We start from the raw sequence: 17,690 nt of genomic DNA, 5'->3' as shown, positions 1-17,690 counted from the left end.
AGGAGCTCGCAGTGACGGAGCAGAGAGTTTCCCAGGTCAGCTATGGAGCTGCCCAAATAGGTAAGAGTGCCCCTTTACAGAGAGCAGGCGCTGTGAAGAGTCACTCAGAGGTTATGGTGGCTCATAGACAACCCATAAAAACGGCAGTTGTGTCTACATGCAATGAAAATGCTAATGATTGTTTTGACAAAAGTGTTACAATGGGTAAAAGTGATGTGGATTGTAATGCCATTGAAACATGTATTTCTTGTAATGTCATATCTGAGAGTGAGGTTGGTAATGTGTTCACTACCAATGATGAGAGTAGATCTCACGTGACAGGCAGAGGCATAGGATTGTCCATGGAGGTCTCAGGGGGTCTCCATGTGATGAAGCCAGAGTCTGTCCAGGATGGTTCTGGTCCTACTCTGGTGGAACAAGGTTGGACTGAGTCACACAGTGAGTGTGTGTGGGCACAACCTGACAACCCTAAGTGTAGCCCAGTTGGCAAGGGGTTAATTCAGCCTGTAAAAGCTGAGAGTTCAAAGCTAGATGTGTTTGTAGCGCCACCAGAGCAAGGTGGTCAAAATAAGGCATTGCACATTGCCTTGGTTGAGGATGCAATTTCTCAAGTTGATATGAGTAAAAAAATATTGTCACAATGTGAGGTAGATAGAAGTGACAAGTGTGCTGTTTTGGCTAGTGAATCCCAGGTTCCTGTGGGGCCTTCTAGAGCAGTTGATGCAGCGCTGTGGAGCACTGGTGATGGAACCACAAGGGACTGGGATGATTGGTGCAAGGAAACACTTGCGGCGCTAGGCCAAGTGACAAAGAATTATGAAACAATGATGTGTAACAAAGGTGTGGACAGAACACCTGCTATGCCCATTGGAGGGGTCACAGAATGGCCGATGCTCATGGGTACACTAGCCCCTGTAAAGACTGAGGCCCTCCAGTCTGAAGGAACGGTTCTGGGCGCAGGCATGGCAGATGGGTTGTCCACAACCCAGCAACTAAGTAATAGCAAGTGTCAAGGTGACAATATGACTATTGTTGACCTGCAGAGGCTCATTGTTGAGTTGGAGGGGAAGAGGAGACACGTGGCTGACAGTGCTCCAGGGGAGCAACAGGCAGTGATGGTGAGTACCTCCAAAGAGGTGGAGGTCTCTTCCAAGGTCTCAACCTCTCAGACTACAGTGGATGAGCCCCTCCATGTCTCGGAGGAGGGAAAGGTCCCTAAAGAGGTCACAAATTTAGACTTGGAATGTATTGAAATGACAGAAACTTTACTTGAAATGCTGGAGTTGGCAAAAATACGCTCACTGTACACTTGGGTGGCTCCATCGTGGTCGGACCAGGTGGTGCTGCGTAGTACCAATGGGTGGAGCCAGGTGATACAGGCGGTGCTGGAAAACCTTGCCCAAGAGTGGAATTGGTGGAACCAATGTTTATTAACCATTTGGCACAGGATCTCTCGATTCCCGGTGAGAGTACTTCCAGTTGTTGATTGGTATGGAGGTCGCTCAGGGGAACTGTTGGAGATATCAGAGGTCTCTCCGCCTGGTGCAGTGACTGAGAACATCTTTGCTGGTGCAGTCCGAGGTGCGGCTGAGCAGTGGTCAGTAGAGGGCGCAGACACTGTCTCACCTGCTAGACCTCATGAAAAGGAAGGGCCCAGAATGGACGCGGCAGTAGTCGAGATGCTTTCTGTCACTGGCCAAGAGGTACAGGTTAAGGTACCCGGAGACACTGTAGGAGAAAGTGCTGAAGGTTGCTGTAGCAATGTAATGTGTACACCAGTTGGCATTATCGCAGTAAGGAATGATTTGTGCTTGGGTCTGTGTTTGTTAGGACAGCCGCCCAGCCCCGTTGGACAGCAGGTGAGGTGGAGCTTGGTGACAGTTCCATGGAGCATAGTCACTCGCCTGTGTGTGGTCCCTCCTCAGGACAGGTCCTAACAAACTCTGAAAAAAGCACTGGTGGTATCGGAAGTTGGAATCTCAAAATTGGTGATCTGATGATTGGTGCTGTTAATAATGACGTGGTTGCCGTAGACAACCAGAGAAAGATATTAGAACCTATAGTGAAGGTTAAAGCTGATGTCAGTGAGTTGAAAGAAAGGATCAGGGAAAGCAGAGTTTCCCCTAGAAAGATGAATAAGCCCAGGCACCCAAAAAGAAGAGGGAGAAGGCTGAGTATAGGGAAATGTAGGACCCTGTTAAGATCCAGGGTGGGACGTACCTGGAAGCGCACCTGAAAAAAAGGTTGGGCCTACGTGGCTGACAGCCAGCACAGAGGTGTCCCAACCATGACGGGTGCTGGTGTTCCTCCCTCCGGATCGAAAGAAAGGGGGGGGATATGTAATAGTGAGAGTCCCTGTCGCTATAAAAATGGGGTTAAAGTGGACATAGGGTATGCACATTTGCTTGAGGCAAGGCTTCAGAGCATAAATGTGGACTGGAGAAAACTGCTTTTGCAGCTTTCTCCAGGTTTTGAGATCCACCAGCAGATTGACTGGTCAGGTGTGTGTTGCTCCACCCTCCCGAGGAGTCCAGGCAAGCAAGGGAGAAGTGTGCATGTCTGCACAGGTCTGTCAGAGTAGACAGAGGGTTCAAGCCTGTGGGCTGGAAAAGGAACAGGAACTCTGTTATAGAGCCGAGAGGGCTGAAGCATAAGTTTGAGCAGCAGTGCTGCTAAAGAGAGCCAGGTGGCTTGGTATTTCTGATTGAACTTACATTGTTGCTGTGGAAAGCTGAAACCCCTGTGTGGGCAACACTTCTGTTATCGGACATTTTCTTTCTTTAATAAAAGTGGGCCGACAAGCCCTTAAAACTGCGTATCTGGCGTGGACTCGGCTCACTGGTAAGCTCTACCTTAAGCTAAACCAACCCCCGATGTTACAATATATATATATCTATATCGATATATATATATATATATATATATATATATATATATATATATATATATATATATATATATATATATATATATATATATATATATATATATATATATAGAGAGAGAGAGAGCTGTATAGATAGATAGATATACATTACATATATGTATACACTATGTTGTCAAAAGTATTGGGACGCCTGCCTTTACACACACATGAACTTTAATGGCATCCCAGTCTTAGTCCGTAGGGTTCAATATTGATTTGGCCCACCCTTTGCAGCTATAACAGCTTCAACCTTTCCTGGGAAGGCTGTCCACAAGTTTTAGAAGTGTGTCTATGGGAATGTTTGACCATTCTTCCAGAAGTGCATTTGTGACGTCAAGGTACTGATGTTGGATGAGAAAGCATGACTCGCAGTCTCCGCTCTAATTCATGCCAAAGGCGTTATGTCCGTTGAGGTCAGGATTCTGTGCAGGCCAGTCAAGTTTCTCCACCCAAACCAGCTCAGCCATGTCTTTATGGACCTAGCATTGTGTACTGGTGAGCAGTCATGTTGGAACATGTCCGTGTAAAGGTAGGTGTCCCAATACTTTTGACAAGATAGTGTATATATAAACCCTGTATGTGCACCAAAGCTGCCCATCAACATAAGTTGGCAGTCAAATATGTAGGCACAACTCAGTTTGCCATCTGGCATTCATAACAGCATCACTTAAAGCGGAGTTCCACCCAAAAGTGGAACTTCCGCTCATTGTACTCCTCTCGCCCTCCGGTGCCACATTTGGCACCTTTCCGGGGGGGGGGGGGTGACACAGGTATGCTTTCCCCACTTCCGGGAGCCTCAGCCGTGGGTATTGATGTCACAGCTGGGGCTCCCTCCTACTGGCCCGGTGACAGGGGAGAGGAGCGGAGCCTCGCGCATGCACAGTATGGTTCGCAACATGAAGCCAAAAGGCTACACTGCCGGGTTTCCTTACTCGCAATGGAGGCGGCATGCACCCAACAGCTGATGGAAACGTCAGCTGCGGTGCCGACATCGCTGGACTCCAGGACAGGTAAGTGTCCGATTATTAAAAGCAGCTGCACATACTGCAACAAAAATAGCCCAGTCAAAAAATGTTTCTGCCTTGTCCACCCACTGAATAGGTACTTACATACATCCCCCTACCAAAACAAAATAATATCCGATAGTGTAAGGAGGGATGAGGAAAATCATGGAAAATGATACGTGAAGGTGAAGGTCCGCTTTGCCTAAAAAAACTCTGATTGCAACTGTCCTTAAAGTGGTTGTAAACTCTTACATATACCCAGTGAAGTGACTTGTTATACACAGAGATTAAGTAAATCCTCCTACATAAGTAGTACATGTTTATCTGCAGTATTCGCTTCTATACATCCCTTCAAAGTCCAGAATCTATAACGCTGCCTAAGCGTTCAGAAAAAAGGGGAGCGAGAGCTGAAGTTACACACTGCAGAGCTCAGTGAGGAGAACTCTGAGAGCTGATTGGAGGGAAGGGATACAGAGCTGATACTGTCAATCAGCTGGAAGTCCCTCCCCTGTCACCTTTTTTCTCTTGGTGTCAGGAAAACTTGTCAGAAGTGATTCATGGTCATAGCAGAGGAACGAGGCAGCAGACAGAAATGACACTTAGTGCTTTTGATAGAGACAAGCACAAACTATAGAGGGATATAGTTTGTTCATATTTCATGTCTAAGGTTTACAACCACTTTAATTCGTTTCAGTCAAAAAGGTCAACTGTGTGTCAGGAAATGTCCTCCAAATTAGGGTCCAAACACATCTTTCCTTGTTGGGCACTGCAGTGACAAATGCTCCAATGCACGGCAATGCACATACACCCATTAGCATGTTGCGTGTCCTTCATTGTTAATGGCACTCCAATTCCATTAAAGCAAAGCACCTCTTATGCCCTGTACACACGATAGGATTTTCCGACAACAAAACCGTGGATTTTTTTCCGAAAGATGTTGGCTCAAACTTGTCTTGCATACACACAGTCACACAAATGTTGTCGGAAATTCCGAACGTCAAGAACGCTGTGACATACAACACGTATGACGAGCCGAGAAAAATGAAGTTCGATAGCCAGTTCGGCTCTTCTGCTTGATTCCGAGCATGCGTGGACTTTTGTGCGTCGGAATTGTGTACACACGCTCAGAATTTCTGACAAGTTTTGTTGTCGGAAAATTTGAAAACTTGCTCTCAAAGATTTGTGGGCGGAAATTCCGACAACAAATGTTCTATGGAGCATTCACGCGGTCAGACTTTCCGACAACTAGCTCACATCCAACATTTGTTGTCGGAAAATCCTATTGTGTGTACGGGGCATTAGGCACATGTGTTGCAGTGCACCACAATGCACAGTAATGCACTGACATGTTGTAGTGCACTCGAAAAAAACTGTGTTTGTCTATCTTTTTTTGTCTGTTTTAGTGCATTTGCAGACCATTCAATAAATAGGCTGCCTTAACACAACACACATTCGCATGTGTTAATGCAGCGCATGAGAGCGGACAGGTAGGCATGTGTCTGTACACATCTGTGTGAAACAGAGCCTCTCTAATATGTTTTACACCTGTATGTCATTGATGATTATGTCCTGGGTATATATTCCCTTGCCATTCAAACATTTTCCAACACAGATATACACATACATTGGTAACATATGTTCTTTATATCTATGGTGCCCTCTCTTTGGCTGGATCTATAAATGTAAATTATGCTAAAAAGCTATTTTATATTTCAGAAATTCCTGCAACAGTGAGTCACTGCTAGAGCTTCAACAATACATTGAAGAGCACAACCTGACGTATTCCTGCATTGACAACTATAAGTAAGTATACCCCTTTGTCCTTGGCTTCTTACTGCAGAGCTCCATGCAAATGGCTAAGCATACACTTGGAATATGAACTTGTCTTGAACAGCCAAAAGAACTGTAATTCTGTTCAACCAATCTTGTGATCCCGACACCCCTGCCAGTGTAAATAGCCAAGTCAGTGACATTCTTTGTTTTCAGTGAATGTAAGCAATGCAACTTAGTCATTGGCTGAATTTATAAGCTTGTCCGAGAGTTCAGAAATAAAGGGGACAGTGAGGAGAGCTCTGAGAGTTGATTGGAGGGAAGGGACACACCTCCTCCACACATCACACAGAGCTGGGGCTGTTAATCAGTTGGAGATCCCTCCCCTGTCACCCTTTTTCTCTCAGTATAAGGAAAACCTGTCAGAAATTATTCATGCTGATAGCAGAGGAAGGAAGCTGCAGACAGAAATGACACTTAGCTCTTAATTGAGACATGTACACACTATAGAGGGATATGCTTTGTTCATATTTCACGTCTGATGTTTACAACCACTTTAAAGCAATACAGCTTGCTTTTTGGCTTGCCATAGCCATATTATATAGTAATGGAAAATACTCGATGTTAAGCAATACATTTGGCCTTTGGATCACCCCACCATTCTGATTGAATAACAATAGAGAATCACCAGACTGATGAGGTCATCAATATGTCTTCAATATGTCTTCTCTTAATGTCAGTAAGCACCCAGTGTTATAATGACTGCACTCTGAACCACAGCAGAACTAGATTGTCCTGGCCATAGGGCAGCCCGGGCATTTGCTCAGTGGGCCGGGGCCACCGGGCCGCATGCCTTGGACATGCAGAGTCAGCCGCAGGTTCTGACATGTAGGACCGGTGTTTTAACACCAGCCGCTGATGTTCCGCCAGTGGCGTACTAAGTGGGGGGTGGGCCGCCAGTGACAGGCGCTTGGAGAACTGTAGTTGCGCTTTGCAGTGGGGGGTGGGTGTGTGTGAGCCTCAGAGCCGCACTCAAGTGACACCCTTCGGCACATCAGGGGGCCGGGACCCACAATGATCTCCTTCTCTTTGGCACGGTGGCCGCGGCTCTCATCAGTCTCGGGTCGGCTGTCACACACAGCCGAGCAGAGTGAAGCCGCCTCTCCCTCCTTTAGGTCTACACAGGGGGAGGGGACCCGAAATGCAGTCTCCCGCTGATCTGAGGTACATTATGGGTCTGAAGGGGGTCTGTATTGTAGGGGGGTCTGTAATGTAGGGGGGGTTCTGTAGTGTAGGGGGGGTCTGTATTGTAGGGGGGTCTGTATTGTAGGGGGATTCTGTATTGTAGGGAGGGGGTCTGCACTGTAGGGAGGGGGTATGTACTGTAGGGAGGGGGTCTGTACATTAGGGAGGGGGTCTGCACTGTAGGGAGGGGGTCTGCACTGTAGGGAGGGGGTCTGCACTGTAGGCAGGGGGTCTGCACTGTAGGCAGGGGGTCTGCACTGTAGGCAGGGGGTCTGCACTGTAGGGAGGGGTTCTGCACTGTAGGGAGGAGGTCTGGACTGTAGGGAGGGTGTCTGCACTGTAGGGGGGTCTGTGTAACATGCAGGGGGTCCAGAACTGTTAGGGGGTGTCTGTGTAACAAACAGGGGTCCAGAGCTGTGGGGGCTGTGTAATGTAAAGGTGTCCAGAGGTACAAGGTGCTGTGTAATGTAAAGGGGTCCAGAGGTGCAGGGTGCTGTGTAATGTAAAGTGGTCCAGAGGTGCAGGGTGCTGTGTAATGTAAAGGGGTCCAGAGGTACAAGGTGCTGTGCAATGTAAAGGGGTCCAGAGGTGCAGGGTGCTGTGCAATGTAAAGGGGTCCAGAGGTGCAGGGTGCTGTGCAATGTAAAGGGGTCCAGAGGTGCAGGGTGCTGTGTAATGTAAAGTGGTCCAGAGGTGCAGGGTGCTGTGTAATGTAAAGGGGTCCAGAGGTACAAGGTGCTGTGTAATGTAAAGGGGTCCAGAGGTGCAGGGTGCTGTGCAATGTAAAGGGGTCCAGAGGTGCAGGGTGCTGTGCAATGTAAAGGGGTCCAGAGGTGCAGGGTGCTGTGCAATGTAAAGGGGTCCAGAGGTGCAGGGTGCTGTGTAATGTAAAGTGGTCCAGAGGTGCAGGGTGCTGTGTAATGTAAAGGGATCCAGAGGTACAAAGTTCAATGCACAACAGCAGCTATTATAAATAAAATCAATCAATAAAATATGCCAAAAAAAACCAACAAAACATTCATCTCAGCATTAACAGTGCTAATAAAATAATCAAATACAATATTCAGTGCAATCAAGAAAAACTCCTTTGAAGGATCAATCCACTTAGAAATATTTATATAGAAAAAGTCCACATTAAAATCAATGTAATAAAATATGATAGAAGGTGTGCCCCGTAACCCTTAGCAACCAGGACTAGGTTTCTCATTCCATCCTGCAGGGGCCGCTGTGTCAGACGATAGAGAGGTTGAGCTGGGCAAGGAAAGCCGAAGATGCTGGATGGTATCCTGAGGCTGCCTCACACTGAGTTGCTGCACTTAAATGGTCCTTTCTTCACTTCTTCCCCTGTTCCTGAATACTAATGTTTGCTAACTCTACAGAAGGCTGACACAAGTGTCTGTATAAAGCTCAGGATTTTATGGGACTATAACAGATCCCTATGGACTCTATCTACCTTCTTTTCTCTGCCCATACTGTGGGCTTATTTGTAGGGGAAATGGGCCAAACAGTTGACTAACTGGGTAAAGAACAATGTCAGGTAAAATGTTTTAAGTATTCCCCTTTGAATTATCCTGCTCACTTTATAGTTGGTCCTAGAGTAGTATGTTTCCTGATAATATCAGCAATGACAACCAATAATAACATCAGCAAATATAATCACACATGACCTAAAACGTTGTTTTTAATAAAACTGAACTGATTTAACATCAGACAGACCAATTTGCAGACAACGCATTTACAGTTCATGATATGTATTCCATTCTGTGACATCTAACATTGTATTTTGTCTTTTCCCTACAGGCCGGTAACAGCTTTGCAGTGTGTGGAGAACCCCAACCATCATGCCTGCAACCAATGCAGTATTCTCTAAAATAAATCATTATATAAGCCATTCCTCAATCTGCCAGCAGTGGGAGCCATATACAATATCTGACATATTACAGGCTACAGAACATGACATAATCATATTTCTGGAATGAAGAGATTGTGTGTGGTAGAGTGGACATTCTTAAAGCCAATCTCAAGCTCCATGTTTAGTTTTATATAGAATGGAGAAAGATTAGAACCTCTGTCAGGATTTAAAACACAAGTGTGGTTTTAAAACTCGTTCACAGCAGCCCACACACATAATGCCGCGTACACACGATCGGAAATGCCGCCAGCAAAACTCCGATGAAAGCTTTTTGTCGGAAAACGCAACCGTGTGTATGCTCCATCGGTCTTTTGCTGGCGGAATTCCAGCCAGCAAAAGACTGAGTGCAGGTTCTCTATTTTTCGGTTGGGAAATGTTCCTATCCGAAAATGCGTTTGTCTGTATGAAATTTAGACGCATAAAAAATCACGCATGCTCGGAAACAATTTGACCCATGCTCGGAAGAACTGAACTTCATTTTCTCGACTTGTCGTAGTGTACGTCACGGCGTTCTTGACGATCGAAAGTTCAGAGAACTTTCGTGTGACCGTGTGTATGCAAGGCAAGCTTGAGCGGAATTCCGTCGGAAAAACCATCCAAGTTTTTTCTGATGGAAATTCCAATCGCGTGTACGTGCCATAAGGGCTCATTTACACCTGCAATTGGGGTGCTCCCCCTTTTCCCCTTTTGCTGCAGAGGCTTCACAGACAGAATTTTACCCCCCCTGCTGCGTTTGGCGTGCAGTACTGCCTACCAAGCACGACCCATTCAAGTGAATGGGGCCACGCTGCAACCGCCCCTCAATTGCACACAACACATGTGGTTGTCTGATATTAAGGGGGTTAACACAGGGTGTGAGAAGGCAATACAATGCCTCCTCATTGCCTGTTGCCTGTCAAATGCTCTCTGAAGAGCAACCTGAACATCACCAGTGAGCAAAGCAGGTGTAAACAAGTCCTTATGCTCCATAAAACACATGCAAGCTGGTATGACATGTGAAAGGCAGCGTAATGTGGTGCTACAACGCATAGGGCTAGATTTACTAAAACTAGTGCACTCAGAATGGACGCTGATTGGTTTCTTTGCAGCGTTGCACCAGATTTTGCACTCTCCAGCTTTAGTAAATAGTGCTGCCCATAGTGCTATTTACTTTTTTAAAAACATTTTTTGGCATTTTAATCAACTGTATGCACCATAAAAAAAATGCAGATATTATGCATTTCTACGCAACGCATGACAGTTTTTTGTGTGCCCTTGTGTTGGGCCTATGTCGATCATTGCTGATCACTGCAATTCAGAGCACCTGGTATGAATGAGCCCTTAAAGTGGAACTTCACTCTCTCAATCAACATTGATTATTTTTAATCCTCATGCTGCTAGCATTAGGAAATACATAGTAAAGTATATCATATTTACTTGTTTTACACTTTTTAAAATATATTTCTTCAGTTGATTTCTGTTTTTTTTGCCTAGGCGTATGATGTCATATATCCCAGGAGTGTTCAGGAGGGAAAGAAGGAGGGTTTTCCCAGCTAAGCACACTCTCCTGCCTGCATGCTTGAGATAAGGGCAGATGGATTTGCCACATGAATCCTTTGCCCTTCCTCTAGATGGCCATGGACAGAAAATTCTAGGGGGTTGTTTTGTCTTGATTTCTCAGTAAAATAAAGCATGGAGACATGGATGGATGGGGGATTTTGCTTTGAATATTAAAAATTAATAAAATAGCGTTTTTGGTTTGTGGTGCTCAGATGCAGTGAAAGATTACACTAAGGGCTTATTCACACTTGGGGCCAGGATAGTAAAAGTAGGCAGCAGTTTTACCAACCCTTGACCGCCCATCTAAAGAGGAGCGTGCAGCCGCTTGGGGTTGTGCACATGCTGAAGCCAAAAATTAAACTGCATGTCTCATTTGGCAGGCAGTACTGCCAATGAACACGACTCATTTACATGTAAGTGGCTGAGCTGTACCTTCCCTGCAACTGCGTGCAATGCACATGGTTAAGGTGTGATGGTTCTGACTTTTTAGGGTAAAACAGGCAGTGAGAAAGCAACATATGACCTCCTCTCCACCTATCATCTTCCTCTGAAAGGTGATCTACTGCACATGAGAACAAACCTTTTCCTCCCCTCCCTAGGCTTCTGACATAAGCTACCCTAGAAACATCCAACCCAGGACACTCACTCCAGCCACCCCTTTATTTTCACCATCTTCACCACAGGCGGTTCCTGCAAAAGGAGCACTCACAGATTTGTATTTACAAGTCAGGACAGGAAGTTACTGGAAATCTCTCCACTGTGGACACAGATATGACAATAACACATCTTCAATGTAGTAGGTAGGGGCTATTATTTCTGACCATGTTTTTAACTGTGCTATATCTGTACTTCCCTGTCCCTGTTTCAATATAGTGACTGGAAAAGAAGGAAAATGTACACAAAATCTTCACACATAGAAGTAAAATTCTGACAGAAGTTTTAACTCTTCACCACTTTATTAAAAAAAAAAAACAAAATAAAAAAACGTTGGCTGGAATTTTATAACATACGCCACCCAAGGGAATAAAGCCCAGTGTATATGAATTCAAATGTTCTAGGCTGCTGCAATATGCAATATATCCACTAGATGGCAGACAATGCAAAGATTTCTTCCTCTAACACTTTTTGTGAATGAAACGATTTGATATTGTTAAACAGAAAAAGTAATAAAGTTTTTCAAACTTTTGAAGGCTCTCCTAAGTTAAATGCTTATCTAGGATAACCAAAAAGTGTTGTACCTAAACAATCCATTTGTTTATTGCACCTGAATATAAACACGAAACTACCAGAATATGCAAGGATCCTATTGGAAAGTTTCTCCTGAATTATATTAAAACCAAAGTCTTGCTTCAGCCTTGCAAACCCTGGAGCCAGCATAGTGCATGCAAGGAGGAATTTACAATATGTGCGTTAGTTTTTGTTTTATGTCGCATTTGTACATTTTCTCCTGTTCTTGCTGATTAAAACTGTCCTGCCGGTCAATTTTTTCACAGCTGTAGCTGAGAGTTTAACCACTTCAATACTGCGCACTTTCACCCCCTTCCTGCCCAGGCCAATTTTCAGCTTTTAGTCCTCTCTCACTTTGAATGACAGTTGCAATTTAAAAAAAAAATGTTTTTCTGTTATAAAATTTTGTAAATAAGTAATTTTTCCTCTACACTGATGTGCAATGATGAGGCTGCACTGACAGGCACTGATAAGCTGCACTAATGAGGCGGCACTGATGGGCTGTGATGAGGAGGCACTAATATTCAGCACTGATGGGCACTGACAGGCGACACTGATATGCGGCATCGATGGGCACTGATAGGTCGCAATGATGGGCACTGATTGACAGCACTGATGAGCACTGATAGATGGTACTGACAGGTGGCACTGATATGCAGCACTGATGGACACTGATAGGTGTCAATGATGGGCACTGATGGGCACTAATAGGTGGCAATGATGGGCACTGATATGCAGGACTGATGGGCACTGATAGGCGGCACTGATATGCAGCACTGATGTGCACTGATAGGCAGCAATGATGGGCACAGACAGGCATCACTGATGGGCACTGATTGGCATCACTGGTGGGCACTGGCAGGCATCGCCGATGGGGCTGCACTGAAAATCATTGCACTGATTATCAGTGCAGATCCCCCCTGTGAGGAAAGCTGCTTATCAGCTTTCCTCTCCTAACATGCTCTGTCTGAGTGAACAGAGGAAAGCCGATAACCAGCACTTCCTATTTACACTGTAATCAGCTGTGGTTGGTCACAGCAGATCACATGGTAAAGAGCCCACGTGATAGGCTCTTTACCAAGATCGGAGATGCGGTGTGTCAGAGGGGGTGCGCACAAGCAGCTTGTTCTGAGAGACATCATATAAAGTCCACTCAGAAGGGGAAAGCCCCCGTCCGGCCATCATTCTTCTATAGACCGAACTGGAAGTGATTAATAGAAATCGGCCAGTGGCAGGATAGTTTTGCATTAGAGGTAACAAGTAAAGTCTCTGTGAACTGGTGGTTAATTTCGATTCACCTGTCAATGCAGGCATAGTACTGAGAACACAAATATTGCTGCTTTTATATTTCTGTGTCCCTCAATGGACAGTAAAGAAACTGTATTTATAAACTTTAATCCTTGATGATTCCAGGGGAAGTGGGAGCTGGAACCTGACAAAACTAGGTACCCACTCCCCCCCAAAAATTTTTCCAAAAGTGATATAGGTGGAAATAAAGTGAAACTTCGCTTTAAAGCTGGATACACACTATCCAATTTTCTGTAGATTTTTTCCTTCAGATTTACCAAAGCCATATAATATGAGGTCAACTCTTAGGAGTTTCAATTAGTGTGTAATCAGGCAGGCCCTTGCACTACATGGTTTTGGTAAATCTGAAGGAAATCTGACAACAAAAGTTGTATAGTGTGTATGGTGGTTTAGGGTGAAGTCGCACTTTAATTATCTTTATTTTAGCAATGTGGCTGTAATTTTTAAATCTCATTGGACTCAACTAAAAATAACTGCCATAAGTACCCTTATGCTGGTGTTTCATTATATCATGAAACTATAGCACATTTCAGATACAAGGCTGTCATAGCAAATTTTACCAAGCTACAACAACAGTTCTGTTACCCGGCAAGAGCATATTGTGCCACAGCTGAAAGTATAACAGCCAGTAAGTGGTATTAAACCTCCCAAAATTGTAATGTATTGCATTTTAGCCTTTTTTTTCTTTAGTTTCACCAGCTGATCTGGCCAGTAAGTCTGCTATTTTTCAACTTCCTTTTACAGACCAAGCTGTCTAGCAAATGTTTCAGTTAGAAGGTTGATTAAAATCTATTTAACACTGAAAGGGGTGCTTACAATGATCAGCTTTTATTTATTTACGTAAAACCTTTATTTTCAAAAAGTTTGGCTTTACTTTGTTAGTCAAGTCCATCGAATTCTTCAGTGCACCTAAAGGCCCATACACACGATCGGACTTTTTGACAACAACGGTCCGACAGACGTGTTTTATCAGACAATCCGAGCGTGTGGATGCTCCATCGGACAATTGTTTTCGGTTTTTCTACAGACAAATGTTCGCTGCGCATGCTCTCAAACTTTCCGGCAACAAATGTCTGATGGAGGATAATCCGATCATGTGTACACAAGTCCATAGGACTAAAGTCCAAAGTACAAACACGCATGCTCAGAACCAATGCTAAAGATCAGACAACAATAGCAGAAGTTGCCCAAAGGGTGGTGGTAAAGAGCTGAAAAACTACGTGATTTGGTGAAAGTTGGTTGAAAATGTTCTGCCGTGTGTATGCAGAACAAGTTCATGGCCAACGCCCTTCAGACCAAAATCCAAGGAAAAGTCCGATGGAAGTCCGATCGTGTGTATGAGGTTTAACACTACCCTCTCCCCAAATTGACAATGCTACTGTCCAAAGGTGCTCCTCCATCCAGAGTGGAGACACACTAAACAGGAAATGTGTTACTGGCCAGAACAGCAGGTGAAAATAAAGGAAATGAGTCTAAAAAAAAGAAAACTAATACAGCCACTGCATTTAATTAAGAATTACATTTTTATTTTTGGTTTAAAGTATATGTGAATGCTCACCTTGTAAAGTAACTCATTCACTTTAAAATAGAAACGAAAGGCAAAACATTTGTGTAGACATATAAAAGCCATTATAAATACATTTTCCCTCTTTTAATAAGTGATCATGTTCCCTCTGATCTCAGCTGCATAAGAGCTGGGGAGAGGAAAAACAGCAGCACACTGATCTTCCCAGGGAAAGGCTGTGTGTGTGAGCAGAGAGCAGGCCAGCACAGCTAGAAAGTTTTCAATAAGGAAGCAGAGTGACTTGAAGTAACACCAGCGATTTTACACAAAGGGAGCAATACAAAGAGAACAGGATACTTTTTCATACAAGTACATAGGACAGCAGGCACGTATCAGCAGGGCTTTTTTTCAACGGGAACGCGGGGGAACACATTTCCGGCACCTCCAGCACTGTGTGCATGTAATAGCAAGGGGTGCTGGAGGGTCCATGGCTGCTGGGGGATCTATTGTTCCTGAAGATCTATTTTTGCATGGCAGTCTTTTGTTGCTGAGGAGGTCTATTACTGTAGCTGGTGAGGGATCTGTTGTTGCTGGGGGGAAGGAAATTATGTTGCTGGGGGGGTCAATTGTTGCTGGAAGGGATCTACTGTTGAGGGAGTAATCTATTGCTGCTGGCTGCTGGGAAATCTGTTGTTGTTGCCAGGGTCCATTGTTGCTGGGGGAAACTACTGTTGTTGGGAAGGGTCTCGTGCTGCTGGCTGCAGGGGATTAACAAATTCCATACACCACAAAATGATACTTGGTTCTGTATTCTCTAAAAGGGACGGTACTGGGAGGTGGGTTGAACCAAGGGATGGTGCTCAGAGGTGGGTAGGAGGCGGAGACAAGAAGTGATTTAGAAGGGGGAGTTCCTGCATCTATTATCTGAGGAAAAAAAGCCCTGCGTATCAGGAATAGGAAATGTTGGGTTTACATATCCTTTAAAGTGGTTGTAAACCCTTACAACACACTTTTTGCTACAGGTAAGCCTATAATAAGGCTTACCTGTAGCTACCCCAGATATCTCCTAAACCTGAACGGTTTAGGAGATATGCCCTGTATTTGCATGTACGGACGTCATCGGTACATGCGCACTGAAGCAAACTGAAGCAGTGGCACGTACGTGCCGTTGCTTTAGTTAGACTGTGCCGTTACCGGTGGGAGTAACGTCATCGCGGCTGCGGCCAATCACAGCGCCGGAGCCCGCGATACCCGGAAGTAACTCCGGGAGCGATGTCGCCGGCCGGAGAGGTGAACGAGGCCCGCTGCGGGGGCTTCGATCTAAGGTAAGTAATACATAATGAGCTAGTATGTTATGCATACTAGCTCATTATGCCTTTGTCTTGCAGGTTTTTTTTTTTTTGCTAGGGTTTACAACCACTTTAATACTTCTTTAACAAATTGCAACACCACATTATACAATGCTGTCAGTTGTGCTAAATCAAGTCTCAACATAACATTATATTATCTATACATTTAGTGCAAACATAGTAGATTTCAAAAAGGACCTGCCTCGTGTCTAGACGGCTTTGGCTGCCTGTATGTTCAGTCCCGCTGTCCAGCAGGGAGGTGCTGAAATGTCTCCCTCAGGGAGATCCTGTTGCGTGGTCATCACATGCCATACAACCGTTGTTAATGAAAACAGTCTATATTTACACTGCGCCTGCAAACAAAGCTACAGATTCCACTGTGTACTAAGTAATTATGCAATCAGATGAATGGTAATGCAAATACTTCTTTTCCTGGAGTGTTCTTTCTATTATACCTATGGTAGACATCCGGGGGTTAATTTACTAAAACTGGAGAGTGCAAAATCTGGTGCAGCTGTGCATAGAAACTAATCAGCTTCCAGGTTGTTTTGTCAAAGCTTAGTTGAACAAGCTGAGGTTAGAAGCTGATTGGTGCAGAGCTGCACCAGATTTTGCACTCTCCAGTTTTGGTAAATCAAACCCATAATGTGTAATGTGAATGGGTTTCTATGCAGAGCTGCCCCAGAATATGCACTCTCCAGTTTTAGTAAATCTCCCCCTGTATGCTTGTCAGAGTTTTAGGCAACCGGAAAACACTAAAGCCGCCTGCTTGTACAAACACGTATGTTCTAACATACTAGTTACCATTATTTATATGTCACCTAATTATCATATTTCAGCTATTACGTTTGTGGAAAAGCAAATGTGAGGGAAACGTTGATGACACAGAACGATCAATATACAAAGTTATATGGCTATAAAACTTGTCCTGAACAGAATACAGCAAACATTATCTGGTATTATAACCTCTGCCTCACGTACAAACCTTTGGCTTTTAAATCCTAACTATACCCAATTGTTTTTTATGGTTTTGGATAAAGTGGGGACAAGCTAAAATTGTATTTTTGTCTGTGACCCCCATTGGAGAGATTTTATTCATTTTTTTGCACACATGTTGATATCTGCATTTTTGGCTATAAAATAATTTAACCACTTCAATACCAGGCACTTTCACCCCCTTCCCGCCCAGGCCAATTTCCAGCTGTTGCATTTTGAATGACAATTGTGCGGATATGCAACACTGGACCCAAGTGAAATAAAAAAAAAAAAAAAATTGAGACACATAGAGCTTTCATTTGCTGGTATTTAATCACCACTGTTTTTTTTATTTTTTACCTATCAAATGAAAAAGACCTAAAATTTTGAAAAAATAAACCAAAAAGTTTTTTTTTAGTTTCTATTAAAACTTTGCAAATAAGTAATTTTTCTTCTTTACTGATGTGTGCTGATAAGGCTGCGCTGATGGGCACTGATGGGCACTGATAAGGAGACACTGATGTGCACTGATGAGGAGACACTGATGTGCACTGATGAGGCTGCACTGATGGGCACTGATGTGCACTGATGAGGCTGCACTAATGGGCACTGACGTGCGCTGATGAGGCGGCACTGATAGGCACTGATGAGGAGACACTGATGTGCACTGATGAGGAGGCACTGATAGGCAGCACTGATGAGGCTGCACCGATAGACAGCACTGATGGGCACTGATAGGCAGCACTGATAGGTGGCACCGATGAGGAGGCACAGATGGGCGGCACTGATTGGCAGCACTAATAGGCAGCACTGATGGGCACCAATGAGGCAGCACTGATGGGCACTGATACAGTGGCATTGATGAGGCTGCACTGATATGTGGCACTAATGAGCTGGACTGTTGAGCACTGATGAGCTGCGCTGATACGCA

General features: G+C 44.5%; 1 protein-coding gene across 2 annotated transcripts in view; it reads left to right on the top strand.

The window, feature by feature from the left end:
• Positions 1-11,581, top strand: part of LOC141117138 (ADP-ribosyl cyclase/cyclic ADP-ribose hydrolase 1-like) — a 61,704-nt gene extending 50,123 nt beyond the window's left edge. For both annotated transcript variants that reach the window (XM_073609788.1, XM_073609781.1), the window contains 2 exons: positions 5,647-5,733; positions 8,746-11,581. In XM_073609788.1, coding sequence (XP_073465889.1) covers positions 5,647-5,733; positions 8,746-8,815 — 157 coding nt within the window. In that variant the 3' untranslated portion in view covers positions 8,816-11,581. The remainder of the gene's footprint in view (positions 1-5,646; positions 5,734-8,745) is intronic.
• Positions 11,582-17,690: the final 6,109 nt, after the last annotated feature.

Source organism: Aquarana catesbeiana, linkage group LG01, assembly GCF_042186555.1.
Source record: "Aquarana catesbeiana isolate 2022-GZ linkage group LG01, ASM4218655v1, whole genome shotgun sequence".
Taxonomy (NCBI): Eukaryota; Metazoa; Chordata; class Amphibia; order Anura; family Ranidae; genus Aquarana; species Aquarana catesbeiana.
Note: the sequence above shows the minus strand (reverse complement) of the source record. Positions and strands in the feature narration are given on the sequence as shown.